We start from the raw sequence: 21,749 nt of genomic DNA, 5'->3' as shown, positions 1-21,749 counted from the left end.
GCTCCTCGCAGGAGGGAAGCAGCTGGCTGTGGTGAGGCACGTACGTGGGACGACTGTTCCTCTCTGGGAAACAAACCAAGAAAGCCCTCAGAACATCTCAGGGTACATTGTCAGCTCCCCAGAGGCGAAGGTAGACGGTCCCGTGGTGAAGGCTTTCTGCAGAAGGTGAGTACGCTCTCCTTCTAGCCCCTGAACTGGCAAAGTGAGCACCAGCAAGCAAATACCCTTGTAGATATTAGTATTTTCCCTCATGGGGCTTGAAATACTGGATGAATCCATTGCGGGGGGGTTGGAACTCAATGATCTTTAAGGTCCCTTCCAACCCGAACCATTCTATGAGGAGATTTCTATAGACCCTGCTCGGTGCAGCTCCCTGTGAGCAGCACCCAACGGGGGTGAGCCAGTTCCCTGCAGGGAAGGGGGAGCATCACCTAATGATTTCTGGTGCTGGTGCTGTCTGAAGGGTGATGGAGGGTAAGCTGTGTGTCTGCAGGGCATTAAGGATGGCTTCTCCCTTAGCACTGGATGGGCACATCAGCATCTCTCCATAGCATGGGGCATTGAGGAACCAACCCCCCCCCCAGCTGTAGAGTAGAAGTCTGCAGGAGGTGTTTCCAGCAGATGTTCTGGGAGGGACAGCAGTTCCCAGTGTTGAATGTGATGCTGGAGATGGCATTCATTGTAAGAGACAGCACCACCCGAATGTGTCTGAAAACACTTGTGGAATTTTACCATGTGTGTGCGAGGAAATGGCTCTCCTGAGGTCTCCAGAAAATTTGGGGCAAAACATAGATTAAGCACCTGGTGTCCCCAGCTCTGATCCACTCCTTGGTGTGTGAGGTGACATTGCTCTCCTCTATTGCAGCTGCTCCTCTATGGACTCCGCTTGCTGAAGGTCCAGCCACAGCGAAGCCTGTCTGGGCTGTCCCTCCAACCTCTCAATAACCTCCAGGCCTGACACTGCACAGAGCTGGTCTCCACCTCGGTCCAGGATGGACACAGACAGCACAGATACAACCTTTCCTGACTGGACTTCTCCTCTTGCAGGACTCCTGCTCTCTCTCTCGGTCAGTGCATGACTCCAAGCCCAGTTCTTGGTAGCGTTGCCCTTGAGAGGAAGTGTGGGGGTTGTGTGGTCTGGTTTGTGTTTGCCATACAATGGGCTTTTTATTTTAATTAACTTCAGTGACCTCACACCGATTGGGAGACTTCTCCTACCAACGCTTCCTCTCTGTTCTGGAACTTGCTTTTCTCCTGGACGATTGCCATTTTCTGGCTGGAGAAGGGTACTAGGGTGGTAGAAAGAGCATGATACACATTTGGGAATGTGTGTGGGGGGGAAATTAACATCCACTAATGCGTGAGTGCAGCATGGGAATGTGCTGTGAATTAGCAGCCAGGGAAACAACCTAAAGGTGCTGATTGTGATCAATGACAGGAAATAAAATAGCGAGGAGCATGTTAATCATTAGCTAATCAGGTAATCCGTGTTGCTGCTCTTTGGGCTTTCTCTCCCATACACCAGGCTGGCAGGTGCTGAGTGATTCAAAGTGGTGTGTGTTGCAGCTGGCATTGGCCCCTGCTGCCAAGCAGGTGACTTCATGGGGTCAGCGGTGCAAGAAGGTTTCAGGATCTGCAGCCTTCTTCCGGCTGTGATTTACGTAGATTTACCAGTGAATTCACTCAGTGTATCCACAGACTGGTACGTCTATGTAAATCACTCAGTGAATCCACAGACATGATCCTCATGTCATAGAATCAGAATGGTTTGGGTTGGAAGGGACCTTGAAGATCATCTAGGTCCTACCCCCTTGCCATGGGCAGGGACACCTCCCACCAGACCAGGTTGCTCAAAGCCCCATCCAGCCTGGCCTTGAACCCCTCCAGGGATGGGGCAGCCACAGCTTCTCTGGGCAACCTTCCTTCCCTGGGAAACCTGAATTTAAGCATCTGTGTCAGGAACCCTCCCTAGTCCAAAACTCACCTGGACACCAGCTAAGAAAGGATTTTGACACCAGAGAGCACACTGCAACAAGAAGCTATGATATCACCTATGTTCTTTAAGAGTGTGTGTTTACACCATACGTTTACAATACTGGTAGGTGATCCAAAAAATTACCTCTTGCCCCTCAGACATCATGGGTGTAAGGACATTCCCTTCAGGTCTAAAAATGAGCACTGGGTAATACCCTCCATGTGGCCATCTCCCTTTGCTGTTGCTTCTAGAAGCAGCCCAGAGGTTCAGCAGAATTTGCTCATCTGAAGCAAGGTAAAATTTTTACGTTGGGACAAATGTTGCAGAATGAGATTTATCTTGGTTTTTTAAGGGTAGCTTTTTTTAAAAGGGCTGTTTTTGTGACTCAGCTGCAGGTTACTGGGCAACTACAGGTAGTTTTTGGAGAATGAGGAGGGGCTGTGTCAGGAGACAGTGAGACATTTGCAGAATACAATGTGTTGTAAAGTGTTAAGGCATTTATTAATCGTATGTGGGCAGACAACTTCACACACCCCACCAGAATTTACTGTACCGATGTCAATTCCATATTGTATTTGTCTAAGTGTTATGAATCAGCCAATATGTGACATTAATTATCTGCATTTATCCCTGTGTAAACTGACATAATGATCAATTATGGGGTAACACATCAGTAACTGTTTACCGACGTATAGAATGAGTCCCCCAGTCTTCTGAAATGTTGTGGAATTATGCTGTGCAGGCTGTATATATCTACCCAAATCCTGGTTTTGTCCAAAGGTAATGTTCTTCCACGGCAGAGAGGTGCAGGATGCATTGTGCAACCTCTGCTTCATGGGCAATGCCACGTGCAGGTGCCACCGTGGTGGGTCTCCTCCCACCACCATGTAGGGGTCACAGCTTCTTGGCTAGTTCCCCTCTTTTTGGAAATGTGTCTCTATGAAGTTTCAGGAAACTGCTTTACAGCCATCTCACCTCTTTTGCTTGCCCATAACTGGAAAATGAGGTATTTATCTCATGGTTCAGTGACTTATGACCACTTTCAGGAAATGTTGAAAGAATGCAGGATGTTTGGTCTAAAAAAAAAAAAAAGAGAAGGAAGAACAGGCAGAAAAAAATACCTTTTGGAGTGAAGATTTCTCCAGAGGCAGTGGAAATCAAGCATTCCCCGTGCCCACTGAAAACAGGGCAAGAAAAAAAACAGGTTCATTGTCTAAAAAGACCATCTAGGATAAGTATTAGAAAAAAACTTCCTAATTATACAGAGAGATGAGTCTTTGAACAACACAAGAAGGTTTGGACTTCCCTTTCTTAAACTTCTGAAGAAGAGCTTGGGCAAGCCTTGGGCAGGAAAGGTCGAGGGTGACATCTACAGTGGATACTCTTGAAGGAGATGATCTGTGATTTTAGGATTCAGGCCTAGAGGCTGACACAGTCGTGGAGCTGGAATAACCCTTGTGTGATGATGACCAGCCACCCCACCCCTCAGAGACTCCTCAGGCAGCAAAGGATTCGTTGAGCTCAAAGGGGCAGCGCAGAGCAAAGGAGTCCCATAGCAGCTTTGGAGGAGAGCTCCCAAGGAACGTCTTTTCTTCCATTTTCAGCCTCTGTAGTTCCAGAACTGGGGTTTCCCTCTGTCTTTATGCAGATTTCAGCATGAACAGGTCTCTGAACAAAACTGAAACAGAAATATCTAAAAGTAATCCTTTCCCACCTTGCAAAATACACGCTCCAAACACTCATATCTCAAAACCAGAAGAGACAGGCTGTGGAAATGTTCAATCTGGAAATTAATCTTTTGAATAGGAGCTGAGTCTGAATAGACTGTATAAATATTTGTATTTATAATGATTTTTTTTTAAAGTCCAGCCTGGATTTTAAAGGATGTATACAAACCACATTTGTCAATTTTTCTACTGGTGCAAGTGGCACCAACGCTGATTTTAGGGAGTTACTACTACGCTGCTGTAGTAACTGACTTGGCCTAATTCAATTGGAAGCTGGACAAATACCTTCTTTGGGCCAAATCCACCTTAATCAAAGCTTATATAAATCTCTTAATATCAGTAATCCTATGCCTGCTAAACCCAGTAGTTATTTTGGTTGTATCTGGCAAGATGAAATTATCTGTACTCAAAACCAGTGACTCGGTTGATTGCCACATCATTGAATATTAATACAGTCTACTTTGCAGCAATATATATGTATGTAAATATGCCCCCACACAAACATGTACATATCCATATAGAGAACAGGTGTGTGTTCTGCATACAAGCAGTGTCACACCATGTTTCTGTGAGCAACAGAGGTCACTGTCGTACAGGACAAAGCTCCCCTTTGGCATCCAGGAAAGGCACCCCTGCAGGCAGTTCTGTATCAGGCACCAACACCTTTTGGTGTGATATTAGCTGAAAATCAGCCATGTTTGTGTGATAGCAACGGAAGTCAGAGAGATCCACAAACAAATATTTACAGGACATGTCCTTGTTTGGGAAAAAAAAAGAGCACTGGCTCTGGAAATGCTGTGGTAGTGGTGACATCCCCGTGGTAGCATCAAAACTCTTCCACTGAATTCTGTTTGCTCTGGGCTGAGTGCACACACCGTCCTCTACAGCGTTTCTCTCCCCAGTTTTCCCAGCTATCTTTACCAGTAGCACTTTCACAGAGCAGGCCAGCCCTCCTCTCTCACAAATCCATTCATTCAGTCTTCACTGAGGGTTTCTTTTGGCTGCCTATGAAACCAAGGGTGCTCCAGACACATTTCTTTTCTCCAGCCTGATCTTTTTCCTGTCATCCCTTGAATGTATTTTTGTGGTTGTAACACAAAAATGACATAACACAAAAGGAGGCCCCCCTGAATCACTACACAACACTATTCACCAGCCTCCCTTCCAATACCACAGCTAAGGGGAAGCAGGGGAATATATTTGGCTTCGTTCCAAATATAAGTTGTTTCCACACCCCTAACTGATGAGGAGTTCAGTATAAATCAATGTACTCAATGTAAAGAGGTGAGCAGAGGCGTGAACTCTCTCTGAGGCTTTCTACTCAAGTACAGAGTATACACAGTGCCAAGGAAATGATTTGGCCTGCAGGTTTTTTCATGTAACTGAAATACATGCCAACATGAAATAGAAGCCAAACATGTGCCATTCATGTCAACAAAAACAAGTTATTAGGACATACAATGAAAATTAAATCCACATTCTCTATTCTTTGTACTTCAGCAACAAAAGATATCTGGCAGCTCTAGAAGATAAAGATTGCCTCCATACACTATATATCACATTAGTCTCCCTGATCTTTTCTCTTGAACTTTGGCACTTACTTAATCATTGAGGTCTTTTTTCAGGAACACGAGCAGCCTTTAACATGGAAGACACCCGAATGTGGAATCCTACATACAGTAAGTTTCACCTTAAAAAAAGAAAAAAAATAAGAGAAACTTTCAAAGCTTGTTATATCTGACCAACATTTGCGCTACCGTCTGACTTTTGTATTTTAACTAGCTAAATACAAATACCCTGTTAAGAGATGAGTATTTTTTTCTTGCTGAGACTGGCTTTCTTTTCCTTAGATTGCAACATCATCTGATAACCTCGACTTTCTCAGCAGAACTTAAACAGGAATGTGTTCAGGTATGGGTCAGGGATACTGAAATATGAGGAACTTATGTGTCAATGTGTAGCAGATCACAGGGGTGTTAAGGCACCACTTGGAAATCTCCCACATTCTTCAAAAAAAAAAAAAGTGGTATCACACAAGGAGATGGGTGGTGCTTGAGGAGGGCTCTCCCAGGAGGGCTCTAGCCTCCATACCTAAAACCACTGTAAGCAGCTACACACCTGCTGGAGGCAATTGTTTATTTCCCAAAGTTTGCAATCATGTGCCTTAGCAAAAAAATACTAAGTAATTCTAATTTATGGTTGCCCAGTAGTACTTCTTGGGATTGCTCTGACTCTTTGAGATCAAGTCCTTAAACACAGCAGCGCTGATCTTGCATTCCCCAAATAGCCCAGCAACAAGAGGTGCCACATCAGAATGATGCTGAGGAGCTATTTGGTACTGAAGCTATTCATGCCAAACTGAAACCAGGGTAAACTGGTTTGGATGGGGCCACTTGAAAAGCAAGAGGCAACTTACTTTCTCGTTTGGCTTGATTCATTTGACTGTCACCTTCAGGTCTGTCAGGCTTACCTCCTTTCTTGTGGACCTGCTGATGAAGAAGTAAGCCTCCTCCACGTCCTGGGGCTGCAGATCATTCACAGCCACTATATGGTCTCCGTGGTTAAACAAGCATCCCAGCTGATGAGGACCAGTCCACTGTGACACGCTAGGGTATTTGGAGGACAGACAATAAAGGAAACACATGGGATACCCAGTTACTGCCAACAGAATGGCAATGGTCCAACAGGATTGCATTTACAGTGCTGCCCTCTGGAAATAACACACAGGTTGAGTGACTTCACAACTTTTTGATTTGGTTCTAACCGAAACCAAGCTGCTTCATCCATCCCAACGTGTCCTCCTAAAAGTGCACGTGACACTGACGTTGCAGCAGGTTAACAAGGGGGATTGGTGATAGCAATGTCACCGGTGAAAGCTGGGGATTCCAGTCCGAAAGCAGCAGGCCAGATGCACTGCAGATGTTTTAGTGCGATGCTTGACTTAGATGATTTCCAAAGTCATCCCAAATGAACAAAATTAAAACTTAGGATCATGTGTTTTATCTACTTAACTCATAGGAGTTAAGTATACATAAGGGGGTACAGAAGTCAAATAAGTGGCACTTGAAGTTCTATCCCTTGTATGTGCTTCCTAATTTTTGGCTTTATCATCAATAACAAAGAGTCATTAGCCACCTATACCAAAGCCTGCAAGATTTTTGGTCTAAAGGCCCTATTTATCCTCACAAGATACATCTCTTCACTGTATCTCTGAGACACACCATCATTAGGGTCCACCAAATGGCAGGTGAAACTGGCTAGCAGCGATTAGGTGATTTCACATCAACGTCAGAAGATTAGCTTTTGGGGTGGGACTTCATCACAAATCATTACACAGCATGGTAAGGCGTCGATTCTCTATAGCCCTTTTCAACAGCAGTTGAAATAGAAACTCCAGTACATGAAGAGTTAGAAAGAGCAGAAAGGAATCACTGAAGTTCCAGCACACACTGACCTGCCCTGTCCTGCACAGCCAAAACTGCACGTGGGTGTGTGGTGTTGTTCACTTCAGTACCTACACTGATTGTCTCTCATTCACATCTGACAAGCACCATCAGAAGACATCTAGGACTTACCATATTTGTCCTGCTGCTTCAGTAAGTTTTAGATAACTGTTAATATCAGCCAGGGGGATGGAGATATCCAACTTCTGCAGTTGGGTCTCGTCTTTAACTTGACTGTGAGAGAAAACATCAGAGACCAGGCACACTCTACCAGTACCTCAACTGAAACCCACAAAGAAGACACATCTGTCTTCTCTGCAATGAAAAATGGAGAGGACACTTACCCGAGAAGTATCGACAACTGAACCACCGAAAGTGGTAATGAGTTTTGTCTTCTCTGGAGGGCTGGCTGCTGGCTGGTGCTGCTTTCTGGGAGTTCTAGGTCTCTGTTTGCTTCCAAGTCTCTTGGACACGCGCCGTTGTTTTGGCATTTGGGAGGAGACAGGAGCTCATTGCGTCTGCACATCAACTGGCAACTCTCATCCAGCAGCCTACTGAAGAGGAATGGTGGTAAAAAAATGAACTGGTTTGGCTGTTCCAGGTGCTCTTGCTGTGTTTGAAACTGGATCAAATAGCCGTCAGTGAAGCAAAGAATAACAAGTTCTTGTAGAATATGCAGTAGACAAAATTACAGCTAAGTAAAATAAACAGTCCTTCTAAAAATGGACCATAAAGCCCAAAATAAACGTTTTCTGTATTTAAAGACTATTTATTAAGCCAGAAAACATTCTGCCTAACAACATGCCTTGACAAAGAAACTGAGTACAGATTGTTGGCCTTGGCTGTACTGGCTTCTGCAAAGATGTAATGCTGTTCTCTGGGAGATACAAGAGCTCAGATGTGCTTGAATGCTTTTTATTTGGTTGAGCCATATAATGCTGGGGGCAACTCCCCTCCACGCCCCAAACAAGACTGGGGTTAGTAGCAAAAGCTACTCGTGGTACATTTTAACTCAGGTGGCACAGGCTTGTGAGGTTTCTACAATAATTCTCCCCAAGGGCTCCCAGACACAGATGAGCTTGAAAAATTCTACCAGAATAGGCTGTTTTGTTGGTCTGCATTTCTAATTGCCTCCCACTGTGTGGCATAAGACCTGACTGTCTGTGGCTGGCAGGCTATAGCTAATGGCCAAGGAGCACTCCTGGGGCTCAGGAGGTAGACTTATACCATGTAGGCACACTTCTCTTCAGTAAAATGTACTGTATCGTGGAGGTTGTGAAGTTTCCCTGTGTCCCTACAACTGTCGTAAAAAGTTCAGGTCTTTCTTTGTCTCAAGCCAAACACTGAGCCTTCAAAGTACAGGGCATCAAACCCATTTGTTGGATGGGAAAGGGAAGGAAGGAGGTGACCTACTCATGAAAACCTATAACAAGTGTTAATAAACAAAAAGTGCTGTATTCTTCAGTCAGAGCCTGTATAAATGTGTGAGTTTTCAATGTGAGTTTAAATTTCACTTTGATGAGTTTGAATTTCACTCTGGTATTTCTGTGAGTTCTGAACTTTCTGAACCAAGACCAAAGAAGGACTCATTCAAAACTCATTCAAACAAGATGCAGCCTCTGGGTATTGTTATACCATAGATGATGGCTCTATCTGTACCATTACATCACTTTAAATTTGCAAACCTTAATAAAGTTGTTACTTACAGTGATTTCATTGACATATAAATGTTCTCCTTTGCTGGGTTCTTCTGCACAGGCTTCTCTTGCAGAGAGACATCAGACTCCGCTGTATGGTCGGGCTTTGATACTTCAGAAGTGCACTGTTGGAAACACATGACAACATAAGACAAAAATATCCTTGCCCTACCTAGAGAAAAAAATCTTAACTTCCTTATTTTGTTCATTCCTTTGCTTTTTAAACACATTGGCTAATGTACCTTGGCTTTTCCCAAATAACTCCCTTCCCAGAAACCGTGAACTAGAAAGGTGGTTCAAACTTACAAGTTAATGTTATCTGGTGTTACAGATGCTACCATTTCCTTACCTTTCAGTTCGGGACATTTCCAGCTATATTTGAAAATACTATCACAAAAATTTTGTTATGTTTTAATTTAAGCAGTTTGAAGAGTCTTGTATTTTGGGTGTGCTTAACTTAAAGCACTTAGATTATATGACAAAATCACATTGCTAATGTCCTTCAGTTAGCTGTACTGTCTTTTGGGAGAAGTTGTGACTTCTGCAGAAGCCTGACTTAGCTTCTCCTGACCACTGTATGGGAAGCCAAGAGAAATTAGCCTCCCAAACGAGGTGCCAAATTTTGTTTAAAATAACCAGTATGATTCCTCCTGTTCCCTTGTTTCACACTGAAATGCAGATACCAAAACATTTCACAGCATTTTGAAATTACTGCTTGGTTTTATGCAGCTTAATGGTGCTTCAACAGAATTACATTTTAAAGTATATAAAAATAATATACAGCCACATTTTGTAAATGAAGCTTTCACTTTTGTAAAAAAAAAACAACCAACCAACACCCAACCCTGTGATACAATAAGCAAAAGCCATTTACAAAGAAACAGTCAATTTGGGGAATTTCAACAAAACCAACAATGTTTTTGTCAAAATGCCGCTTTCCACCAGAAAGATCCTTTGGATGACTCTAGTGTATTTTTTCTTGTACAACTGAAAGCTCTATTATTTCCTGCTTTATCTACCTAGTCCTTTTGCAAGGTACTAGTGGTTCCTCATACTGGTTCCTTTTTGGCTCATTAAATGTCTCCTGTCTCCTTGGAGCTCCCAACAAACCAGCAGAACCCACAACCGATAACCCACCTTTGCTAAAATACTGCTGGGAGTTTGGTAATAGTCTTCTTCATCCTTTTTGGCTTCTTCATCTGTATCTGACGACAGCAGATTTTCCTCACTCTTTCCCACATTGTCATCCTGTTAAAAGAATGGGTTTGTACTTAACAAGTTCAGTTATGCAGATTTACATGGAAAAATAAAGGGTCACTTGCGCGGAAAAGACTTTTTATTTGGGCTCAGTTCTAAAGTCCTTACACTAGGAAAAACATCTGTAGGAAATCTAGAAGAGGATCAGAATATATTTGTCCTTTTTATGCACCTTTTACCTGCTACCAAGTACAGAATGAATTTGGGACTTCCCTGACGGACAAGAATTCTATTAACTCACAACTCTCCACGATCAAGAACCTCTCTCTGGAGGGCTGGAGATGAGACATTGAATTCTTTGTCCTCTGAGTGATATTCTGCCTTCATAAATACCTGAAATCCTTAGTTTGTGGCAATTTGGTATGACAAGGAGAAATTACTTGCTCCACTAGGTTTACCTTTCTAAGTCACAAATCTAAATTATTTAATTTTATGTCTCCTTGTTGACTTCACTATAATGAAGAGTATGGTAATGAGTATTTAGCTGCCTCCCAATGCAATCCTCCATGCCATGTTTGTTTGCAGTTTGCAGTTTGCAGTTTGCAACTGTTTTTTATCTCTCCGCTTTAATATCCTTGGTTTCCATGGTAATCATTTTAATAATTGCTAAATATGCCACAGAATATATTACCATTTTCAAGGTAAAGTAAATTAAACTAATTACTTTCTTACATGTAAAGAGAAGGAACTGGCATTGAATAAAAATTAAAGATGATGAATGTATTTTTGTTCCTTGTTAGTGTAAATGACATAAAAAGCAGCTCATGCTGTAGGAGTTGGAGCAACCCTGCAAATGGTCCTTCCAAGAATTGCAAAAAAAAACCAGAGCAGGAGCGAGCTCGGCTCTGTGGTCACGGTCTAAAACCATGAATGAATTTCCTAGGGACTTTTCAGGGGGTTTGGATCAACCAAACAAGTAAACACTTGGGGAAAAGGGGGAAGAGGAGCTGATTTTATGAAGTTTTGAGATCCTCAGTCTCCTAGGGCATCTCAGAGAGCAGATGAACACTCATCAGCTTCCCAAACAGAGCCTTAGTCACTGACAGTGGCTGCCTTTTGACAAATGCTGGGTTTCTCACTTGGCACCATCCCATATACTGGGGACAGTGGGAAGGAGAAGGTTGTCCTGAAGCACTGTGTTTCTCTAAAGAACTTTGCCAACATCTCTGATCCTCCAGGCGCAGTGCAGTTAACCTTGGTGTATAATTACTCTCAGACATACAGTTAAATGAGCACCTAAAGCATCTGTCGAACCACGGTGTGGATCTTCATCAGAGAGGAAGAGATTATGGCTGTAGAAGAAATTGGCTGTAGAACAAGATGGAAATGATACCTGGAGAACAACTGAGAAATTGTTAGTTACAGACTCCTTTGGGAAAGTTGTGTGTTGCCCTTGGACAGAGGAACTTCTCTTTCAAAATATCAGGTGTGTGTAACAGTTATTGAAGACAGACCCCTGGCGAGGATGCCTAGGTGTCTGCAATGCAGTAATGAGCACTGAGGGGTGATGCCAGTCAGGGCTCCTTATTTTGATGTATTTCAGGTATTGAAAGCCGTGTGTCAAAATAGCTGATATTGAGCTGCTGAGTCAGATGTGGTTTGGTAGCTCCAAAACGTGGGCTGAGAGGGAGCCAGGTCCCCAGAGCCCTTCAGGGTCCCTGCCTGAATGATGAGACTCAGCTGATGCTCATAAGTCTGTTTGCATCAGTGACGCTCACGGACCAAAGCGTTTCCAAGATCTGGGCCTGGATGAGGGAACTGCTGATAAAAAGCAAAATGAATCAGATACTAGAAATGTGGAGTCATACCTCTACAGGAAGGAAATACAAGGGATTAATCTGGAAGTCAGCTGTGTAGGTATCACTGAGCAGAGAATAGATCTGGAGATGTTGCAGATGCTAAACTTATGAGGCAAGTGAAATATTTTTATCGAATGAACAAACATTTTGGTTTCTTGTTAGCTGTATGGCAAATGTTTTTGTTTTCACACCTGCTGAAGCAGAAATATGAGCTTCCTGCTATTCCCTCTGCTTCAGGCTAGAGAGGTAAAATCCAATTTCCTTATTGTTTAACCCTCATGGTCAGTCTGTCCTACTCCCAACAGCTGCATGTAATACATGATCTCTGAGGCATCGTAAGTATGAGAAGAGTTAATGTATGAGACAGAAAAGGCATGTGTAAGAAAGAGGCAGAAGGAGAGCCCTGGTATGTGTCCAGAGCAGCACTAGTTAAAATCAGACTTGATGCATTTCAGAGGTCAGACTCACAACGGAATTATTGCAGCTTCATAAAGCACTGTGCATCAGCTGAACTGTGCCAACTGCCCATAGCACTGCAGCCTACTTTCAACTATTTTTTACTACTTTCCGCTAAATTTAGTTGTATTATCTCATACTTGCTGCCAGCCTCTATACGTGGATGGTGACTGCAGCCCATGATTTACCACCCTGTTAGCTGTGATAGCAGGGCAAAGTCTTTTCCATGTTTCTCAGCCACTCCAGGTCATAGTCCAATGCAGAAACTGTTAACAAAGATGGGTTTAAACTCAGCTGCCAAACTGTGTGCTGGTGTGGTAGGGCCTTGGTTGTGCCTTCTGGTCTTTTGTTTCTGCTGCAAAGGCAGTGATCCAGGGCAGAGCAATGGTGGAAACCATCTGAAACTGCTGCAGGTGTTTGTTCAGGCAGCCCAGGTCAGAACACTTAGCCAACAATCCATGATAACATCCATCACTGCAATCTTTTTAAACCCTTCCTGCCAGATATGGAAGCTAATTTACTTGAAGTTATGTTTATGCTGACAGAAGGTCAGGCCCGAGGTGTGCCCCAATTTAACAAGCCCTTGTTCTGTAACTCAGATACATTCATTCCATTGCTGCGGGCAGAGGCTGGAGAAAAAGAAAACATTTAGGAAGAATGTGGCACAGCTGAGAAATGTGATGGGAGGAGTCAATCATCAGAGTTTTCTTGATCAAGTGCAACTTGCTACAAGTGCATCGACTGCACAGAAGTTCTCAGGATCCGCCTCTAAGAAACAAAGGGCATTCCAAGCAAATTCTTAGACAGTTATTTTCAGTGCTAAAAGAGGCAACAGAATAACCATATTTAGGAAACTTTCATAGCTAAAACCAACTCAGCGTGCTGGGAAAGCAGGTGAACAATGTATAGTCACAGATACTCGGGTGAGAAGGGAGCCAACAGTCACTTCTGTGGACTGAACAAGTCAAGAGCCGTTTGATTTGTTCTGCTCACCTGGCTTGGAAAACCTCCCCTCGGAGCCCAGTGAGGGCCAGGGTCTGAACTGGGCCTGTTCTTGTCTTCTGAGGGACCATCCTCCTGTGTGCAAAAGAAAAACGTTGACTTCACCTGCGTTCAGGTTCCTGAAGCTGGGCCATTCACACACGGCTTTGTGACCAGAGGAAACCAACACCCCCTTGGCTGCCGTTCAGCCTGTCACCAGGGGCAGGGACTGCAACTGCTCGGGGACAGCAGCAATGCCCTCCTTCCTTTCTATTTAAGTATTGAGGGGGAAGATCTGGAAGGCACAGCAGAACTGGACGTGAACCCCTCTCGAGCTGAGAGAGACAAAGAAAAGCAGAGTCACAAGCCAGGAGGAATGCAGGAGGCAGCTGCCAAAACAATCACCGCGTGGCTTTGCCAAGGCATGTCAAAGCCAATCTGCAGGGGCTTATTTCATGCCCACTAATCTTTGCCAGTCAGTCGAGACAGCTAATGAGTATGGTTGCTTATTGCCATCAACACCTGCCTCTACTTACATGCAGACTTTACTCAAACGCCTTTCCATTGTGGGGACTCTCTGGTGGTATCACCCAGGTCCTGCTCAGAATCCCACCAGGGAGCAGAACAGACCGGACACCCATTGCACAAGCTCTAAGAACTTTTGATACAAAAAAAAACAACTGGACAAACCGAACTTCACAGTCATTGTTTGCCCTAGGAGCAAACTCATTAGTAAGGATGGTGAATCTCTTTACCTTCTGGTAGCTTTGCCTTTCCTGCAAATTGGTTGAATCTACGGGATTCAAGAATAGTGGCAAAGAGGAGGGTCGGCCTCTGACTTCTGGATTTGGAAGATCTTGCGTCTAGAAATAAGATGACAGCAGCATAAGAAGACAAGCACCTGATGGGCACATACCAACACATCCTATTTGTCCATATTTTACTTGGAATGGCTCAGAGAGGTTGTCTACATGGCATTTTTTCATAAATTGTCCTGCTTGCACTCTGAGCCAAGTAGAAGCAGTAGGGATGGAAGTAGCCTAGTGCTGAGGCTGAATGAGCAGGCCTGGCTGGCTGACAAAGTGACAAACTTGGGCCTGAGCTTCACCTACCAGAGCTTCAGCTGCTCCTACATTGACAGATTAGAGGTGGATCAGTTTGTAAAACAGCATGTAAATATAACCAAACAGCACACAGAAAGGATAACACACCAGTTTTCATTCTGAGGCATCAAAGGTGCAATTCATTGCAGCATAATGTCAATCATCTCCTAATTTCCATGTGGCTTACTCTTCAAAGAGACTCCTTCAACGTAAAAATCAATCCCAGCACAGACAGACTGTGCAATGCCTGCTTAGTGCATAAAGCCAGGGTACAGGATTCATATGGAAAATTAATTTCTGATTAACTGAGGCAAGAGCCAACTTGCAAGGCCAGAATCAGGAAATCAGGATAATTCCTTTGCACAGGTTTCTAATGAAATTACCAACTTCTTTCTTTCTACAAACAAGTGCAGTAACGTGTCACCTGAGGGCAGCATCCACCTCCTCTGGCCTCCCTGCAGATTGAAGATATCGCAGTGACCCAGTCCTCTGTTTCCTGCCTGTGGGTTGGAACAACAGACATGAAAACCTACTCCCAGGTAAAACACAAGAGAAAAACCTCCTTTGCCTGCCTGTTTCTTCCCATGGGGCCCAAAATAACACTCCCTGAAATCAACGGGGGAAATCTGCACCTTCCTTTCAAGAGAGAGTGCTGGGGTGGCCTGAGCCCCATGGCAAAGTTTGACCCCAGAGGGGTGTAGCCCAGGACTGGGAGCTAAAAGGTGTGCAGGGGGTTTTGTGGGTGTGTGTGTGTGCAAGAGACATGGAGAGGGAGAGAGAGACGGAGAGGTGGGACGGTGCCTTCTGCTTCATTTTCTGTGTGTGATGCTGCTCTGCCCAGTCCGGCCATAAAGAGAGCTAAGGAGGCTTGGGAAGCAGGAGGAGAAGCTGAGGGAGTTGGGACTGTTTAGTATGAGGAAGAAGAGGCTGAGGGGAGACCTCATCACTCTCTACAACTACTTGAAAGGACACTGTAGAGAGGTTGGTGCTGGTCTCTTCTCACAGGTAATTAGTGACAGAACGAGAGGGAATGGCTTCAAGCTCCAACAGGGTAGGTTTAGATTGAACATTAGGAAAGAATTTTTCACTGAAAAAGTGATAGGGCATTGGAACAGGCTGCCCAGGGAGGTGGTGGAGTCACCATCCCTGGCTGTGTTTAAGGGCCGTTTAGATGCAGTGCTGAGGGACATGGTGTAGGGGAGGACTTTGTAGAGTAGGGGAGATGGTTGGACTCGATGATCCCAAGGGTCTCTTCCAACCTAGATGATTCTATGATTCTGTGATTCTAAGCACCCCATGAAAGGGCTCCTGAAGCCCTGTTTTATGCCTGCGGTGGAGTTGGGTTCGTTCTGGAAGGGGGTGGCACGCTCAAGTAACACAGAGGTATGTGTTTTTCTTCTGCGCTTATCAGCGTTTCACACATCAGCTGCTCTTCTGCCTAAAGGCAGAAAAAAAAAAACCCAACATGCCTGAGGCTGGGAAACCCAAGAGGAGAAGCTGGGAAGAAGCAGCAGGGGAGCACTGTGCCAAATGTCCTCCCTCACCTAACCCAGCTTTGGCTGATGGTCTCTTCTGCCCTGGCTGAGGACAGGATTGCAGCCGGGGCGAGCAGGGAGCACAGCACCCTGCCCCAGGCATTCCTTCTGGGACCGGTTCTCCCTCGGGGGAATTTTCTCCTTAAATCTGCTTCCCTTGATTAGCAGCCTACTTTCCAGGGCAAGGTTATTTCCTGTGATTTATCCAGAAGGAGAAGCAGCTTTCCTAATTCCCAGGAGCCACTGGGTGAGAAGACAAAGCTCCCTGCTCTTCCTTGACCCTTAACTGGCATGGCTTGACATGGTACCACCAGGCTGATGTGCTGCCGCTGCCATTCCTGCCCCCAGCTGCATGCTCCCACCACTTCCACATGTTGGACGTTGTAGCCTGAACTGACAAAAATTAACTTGGCCACAGGGGTGAAAAAAACCAACATGGGAAAGAGCAGTTTTCCATTGGATCAACCAGTTTCATCCCAGGGCTGTGCCATCAGTAGCTGGGATGCAGGAAGGGATGGGAGCGGCTGTGGAGGAGCAGGACCTTGCCTTGAGCCTCAACTGTAATGTCATATTGTGTTCCCACAGCCCACTGTGCCCACCTGCTGCTCCCAATGAGGTAGTAACGTCTGTTTCCAGTGCTGACAGACATCACCTGTTCAGGAAGGCATTTGAACATCTTCCTCACCGTTTCCATAATTTCAGAATTGCTTATGCCAACTTCGATATTTATGATTCTGTTAAAACAACCACACGAAACGTCCTGTGTGACTATACATTAACACACGCAAACATATACACACACATATGTGTATGTGGGTAATTTACTCCAAGCACAGCACAGTATGATGAGATCTGCAGGGGAAAAGGTAAACATTTTTCCACAGAAAAAATTCTCAAGAAATGCACACATTTGAACCAGATGGTCCTTCAATGAAGAAAACTTCCAAGCAATAAAATAAAATTGACTTTTGCAAAGACTCGTGTACAGGCTTTGGACCCTCATTTCTGAAAAAAGGGATTGTTGGTCTAAGACAGAATCCAGAAGAAAAATGATGGTAAGAAAAATGCCTGGCATGTGTTTTTGAACCACTACAGAATAATACATCTGACCTGAAAATAATTGTGTATTAACAGTGTTTTAATGAGGGGAAGAGGAACAGACAAGAAGTACTCTTAATGGATACTTAAATGGAAGCACTTCTTCCACTAACTTCCAAGAAGTTAAATTAGTAAAAATAATAACAACAATAATGATGGTAATATCATAACCACATACCATTGAGCAAGCTGGAAGTTTTTTTCCAAGGCTTTACAATGTAAATTCTTTTAATAGAAGAATGAGTCCAGTGACCTCCGTGCCTAACCATTCCAGGAGGCTGGAGTGTTAAGCTCCAGGTCTGACTGGTAAAATCTTTACATTTCCCTTTATGTTTACTGTTTCCTTTCTATGTATCTCATACCACATGTGACATGGCAAAGGGTGCTGGTACAAAGCCAGTGACACCCAGACTTGTTGCAGTGGAATGAAATGACCAACCCAAATGAGCCAAGCAGAGCATTTTCTCGTTGGAGTAAGAGGCAGTGGGGCAGCCAGCACCAGCCCAAAGGGCTGCCCCAAAGCCAGGAGACCTCAGCACAACTTCCAAAGCACTTTGTAAAGCCATAAGGTGAGAAAGGTTATGTATCAGAGTTAAGAGTGGCATAGCCCATCCTCACGTGTGAGTGAATGCATAGCACCGTCCTCACAGGAGATAAAACACCTTCTACTCCAGGAATGCAGCTTTTGGGATCTCTGAGCCAAGGAGTCTGGTTTGCAGATCCCACATCACCACAGTTACTCACATAAACGTGTCAAATTTCATCTAAGCAATTTAGAATTTTCACTTCTACATACATCATACACTGTAAGTTGCCTCCAAAGCCTACCAAAGCTCAAAGGACTCTTTTCTGGGCTTCGGCAGGATTTGGATCAAGAAGCTCAGTCAGGAGCAATTGTTGATACAATCAGTGGCCATTTAAGGGTGCTGATACACCACTTAAGATAAAAAGGTGAAGCATTTGAATTACTTACTGGTCAACAGCTATGGAGCCTTTTATGTTCTGGCCTTTTAGGTACTTCAGGATGTAATTGCCCTTGCTGGATTTGCACAGGATGAAAAACCGCCTTTTCCAGGAATTCTGCCGAAGAGAAAGTAATTTATCTGTCATCGAAATTCAGGATAGAAGAAATAGCAGATGCTTGTTGAGGGATTGCTGGAATATGACTAATCCGTGCTAGCATACCTGTGAGTTGAAAAGCTGGAGAGGTGGTGATTTGATGAGGAATCCGTGCTTGCAGACTCCACCCTCGGGGAGAAACGTCTTTTGAGTTGTCACTATCAAAGAGAAATAAACAGTGCCATTACTTAATCTGTTGCCAATTAATCTCTTCCAGAGACCTGCTTCAACTGGAAATTGTTGCTGAACACTGGGTTTCTGAGCTTAAATGGCCATAAAGCACATCACAATTAGAGAAGACAAACACAAATCAAGGCTATAAATTATAGGGCCAGGTCGTGCTGCCCTGATGGCAAAGTCACTCCTGACAACTGGCCCAAACTGTAAACAAATAATAGTGCTTATGTATGTAGAGGGCTCAAAAGGTATTGTGAGCCCCTGCTTTATTTAACTGGTCTTATTTAACTTCACAATTAGTGATCTGAAAGCCAGTAAACAGCCCGCTGATGATATCTGCAGATTTGGATAGGTTGCAAACGCATTTAAGGAGAGATCATCTTATACTGTGAGTCATAATGAGACAAGAGGAAAAGCTCTTACACGTAAAATATGAGCTAAAACCTTCGGGGTGGGGGGGGGATGGGGAAATACCTGAATGTATTTATTCGCAACCCTGTGTACTCTGTGTCCAGCTGTAGTTTAAGATTCACATTTAATAATCACTGGTGGATTTCTGATCATAATCTCAGTTTTATTAATGCACTTCAACACCCAATGAAAGGACTGGTGATCTCACTCCATTTTTGAAGCTATAAAATGTGTATGGGAAATTAAGATTTTTTTAAGAATCCAGTGCCTGAAGGGAGCACAGTTTTAACATTTTTTACAAATGACAGTTTAACCCCCATGTCAGGGACAAGAAAAATTCTGCTATAAAGGGAAATGTTGTATTTAGGACAGATTCTTTCAGGAAGGAAGCAAAGGGGCAGAATTAACACCCAGCGTGAGCCCAGATGAGATCTGAAAATTTTTCAGTTTGCTATTTTCCCCTGGTTTTCACCTGTTGTTTACTACAGTATCCTTGGCAGGTGGAGGGCAAGGAGAACAGTACCATATATTGATAATGGATAATTTATAAGAATGGATTAAAACCTGATTCAACCTTACTAGTGATAAGTCTTAATAAACGAAGTTTTGTACCTGCAGAATTTCTTTTACTTGTCGAAGCCATCCTGATTGTTTTTTCCACTCTGATAGTTAAGACAGTAAAAAACCTTGAAGCTAATTCCTTTTGCTGTGCTTGCTGCTGAGCAGCATTTCACTGCATGCGTGGCGGCCTGAGAATATAACAAATATCTCACAAGTTTTTATTTTCATAGTGATGATAGAATTATGTAATATAAACATAGAACAATCTACAATAAACTATATAAATAATTACACTTATTACTCATTTAAGCATATTATTACACATCATAATATTTTATATTATAAAGTAAATTATACATTATATGCTGTAATATTATATCTATTCTACTATAATTAAATTATAAAATTGTGACTAGTAAGAGCTGATTTGCTGAGGAAGTGGTGAGACCTGCCAGCATCTGTAACCTAGGAATATTGCATCCCATATATGTTCCTGATGTTTCTGACACTGCCTTAGCAGTGTGATCAGCCTTGCATAAAATAGGCATAGCTTGGCCTAAAGAAGTTAAAATCTAGTGAGAAAATCCCATCATAATTCTATAGTTACTACAATAATTAGCAAGTCTGTAGCATTCATTAATACAATGCCTTCAGAGCAATTTATAAACAGAGATGAAATAAACTCCACCTTTTTTCTAAGAGGTAGATTGGTATTACGATTTTTCAGAGGGTTAAACAGAGAGTATCTGTTTTTATTTATGTCAGCTTATTTTTGCACTGTCTCCTCCAATATTGCCAGGGAAATGGGAATCTGTACTCCTCCCAATCAATCACATACACAGCGCTACATTTTGCACACTGAGCAGGTTTTTATCATCTCACAGTTGCTTCCTTGTCTATTTAAAATCAGATCTAGTTTCTCTCCTATGTTTGCATTTCCAATTTGTAATACCAAGTCTGTTTGTAACACTGTTTAGGAAACTTTTCAAGAGTTTCCCTTTGCCTTACCCCAAAACTCTCATTCCTTGCAAAATCAAATCCCTTCCTTTTAGTAACTTGGCTCGAAGTTGTCTGTTAGCTACGACAAGGTCACAGTCTCCAACCTGTGTCCCACCTGAAGCTGCAAAGCAGGAACCAGGAACAAACCAGGAACATTGAAGGATTCCAAGTGCTGCTCTCTAGCGCTTTGCTGAGCTCCCTGACCGGAGGGAGAGATTTAAGGGGTTTCCTTTGCTTCTGTTTCTGCAGCAATTTACTCCATGGTGCCAGAAGTAATGGTCAGGAGTGGTGGTCAGAAATGGTTGGCTACGTTCTGGCCTCACTCCCCTGATATGGGGTGGGTTACACACAACATTTTACCTCTGACACACACCTAAAACTACAGCCTTCCACACCTCCTGTTCCAGGCTGCACCACGCTGTAAATGAGAATGGGGTTTTTTTGGGGGGGGAATCTTTTGTGATTTTGCCTTTTTGGGAGACAGATTTGCTGTAGAAACACTGTGACAGACTGGTACAAAATTTGCTGCTAGGGTTTTCATCTATTGCCTACCAAAAAAAAAAAAAAGGACAAAAAAAGCAATTTCTGAAACAAAAAATGACTGCACACAAAGTCAATATTTTAGTGTCAATAGTTGCCTGGGGTTGCAATGAAAGGCAATGTAATATTCTTTTGAATGTGACTGACAGAACCACCATGACTGGCAAACGATGCAATTCTGGCAAAACAATGTTCCAAGAGCCCATGACAGGAGAAAAGTCTCTTCCAGGTTTCAGTAAAAGTCAAGATTTGCAGGTGGGAAGACAAACCCCCTTGAGATTACAGTTGTGCTACCTCACTCTGCATTTTGGGAAAAAGTTTTTAATTGTTGCATTTCATTGTCTTTTCTCTCCGATGGAAAGCAACATTTTAAAGAGATCATGTCTAATTCAGAACACACAATGCCAATTCCATGATTACACCTCCTCAGATTTTTGTATGCCTGGTATTAAAAGACTTGATTGCTTTCAACCTTTTGAAAGCAACTTCAGTCAAAATGCAAATAAAATGCTGCAAATGATTAAGATGAAGGCTATTATAAAACTTACAAAAATATAATACCAAGGTAAAGAAAACAAAGTGTGTTAATACTTACAGGTGTAGAAGGTCTTAGAGAAATGCACCTTGAATTATTTCCAGATGCCCTGGGTTCCTTCCTGCAGCAAAACACGGTGTGTCCCTGCCCTGCGTTGTGACTGCCTTCTTATAGTCCCTGTATAAAAACAAACACCTTGAAATATGACCCACAAGGAAATTCCTGTTTCTGCCACGGGAAGCAAATGAAAGACCGTTCTGAAAGGGGAAATCCAGAAGATTAATATTCACTTACAAGCAATCGAAAAAATATGCACATTTAAGGCAGCCACAAACG

The 21,749-nt window shown here is 43.4% G+C and overlaps 1 protein-coding gene across 3 annotated transcripts; it reads right to left on the bottom strand.

Moving 5' to 3' along the window:
* Window positions 1-2,457: 2,457 nt before the first annotated feature.
* On the bottom strand, window positions 2,458-21,560 carry PLEKHS1 (pleckstrin homology domain containing S1). 3 transcript variants are annotated; one of them, XM_014957341.1, is made up of 15 exons: window positions 21,474-21,560; window positions 19,391-19,527; window positions 18,257-18,348; window positions 18,045-18,151; window positions 16,573-16,707; window positions 14,863-14,938; window positions 14,091-14,198; window positions 13,348-13,431; window positions 9,980-10,090; window positions 8,852-8,967; window positions 7,490-7,699; window positions 7,278-7,379; window positions 6,173-6,308; window positions 5,304-5,392; window positions 2,458-3,653 (listed from the first exon to the last, which is right to left on the bottom strand). In XM_014957341.1, the coding sequence occupies exons 2-14, from the start codon at window positions 19,419-19,421 to the stop codon at window positions 5,324-5,326; spliced, it is 1,377 nt and encodes a 458-aa protein (XP_014812827.1). In that variant the 5' UTR covers window positions 19,422-19,527; window positions 21,474-21,560; the 3' UTR covers window positions 2,458-3,653; window positions 5,304-5,323. The 3 variants fall into 3 exon arrangements, with proteins under 3 accessions (XP_014812827.1, XP_014812836.1, XP_014812840.1); XM_014957350.1 differs by having other exon boundaries at window positions 7,490-7,696; XM_014957354.1 differs by lacking the exon at window positions 7,278-7,379.
* Between the last annotated feature and the right edge of the window lie 189 nt (window positions 21,561-21,749).

The sequence above is a fragment of the Calidris pugnax genome, unplaced genomic scaffold (assembly GCF_001431845.1).
Source record: "Calidris pugnax isolate Ruff unplaced genomic scaffold, ASM143184v1 scaffold4, whole genome shotgun sequence".
NCBI classification, from domain to species: domain Eukaryota; kingdom Metazoa; phylum Chordata; class Aves; order Charadriiformes; family Scolopacidae; genus Calidris; species Calidris pugnax.
This window is presented reverse-complemented; position numbering and strand designations above follow the sequence as displayed.

Coding starts and splice junctions, on each gene's coding strand:
- PLEKHS1 (XM_014957341.1), bottom strand. CDS start 19,421: ATGGCTTCGACAAGTAAAAGAAATTCTGCAG. Junction 14,939..16,572: donor TACCTCATTGGGAGCAGCAG/GTGGGCACAGTG, acceptor TCCAACCCACAG/GCAGGAAACAGAGGACTGGG. Junction 5,393..6,172: donor GCAGGTCCACAAGAAAGGAG/GTAAGCCTGACA, acceptor TCTTTTTTTAAG/GTGAAACTTACTGTATGTAG.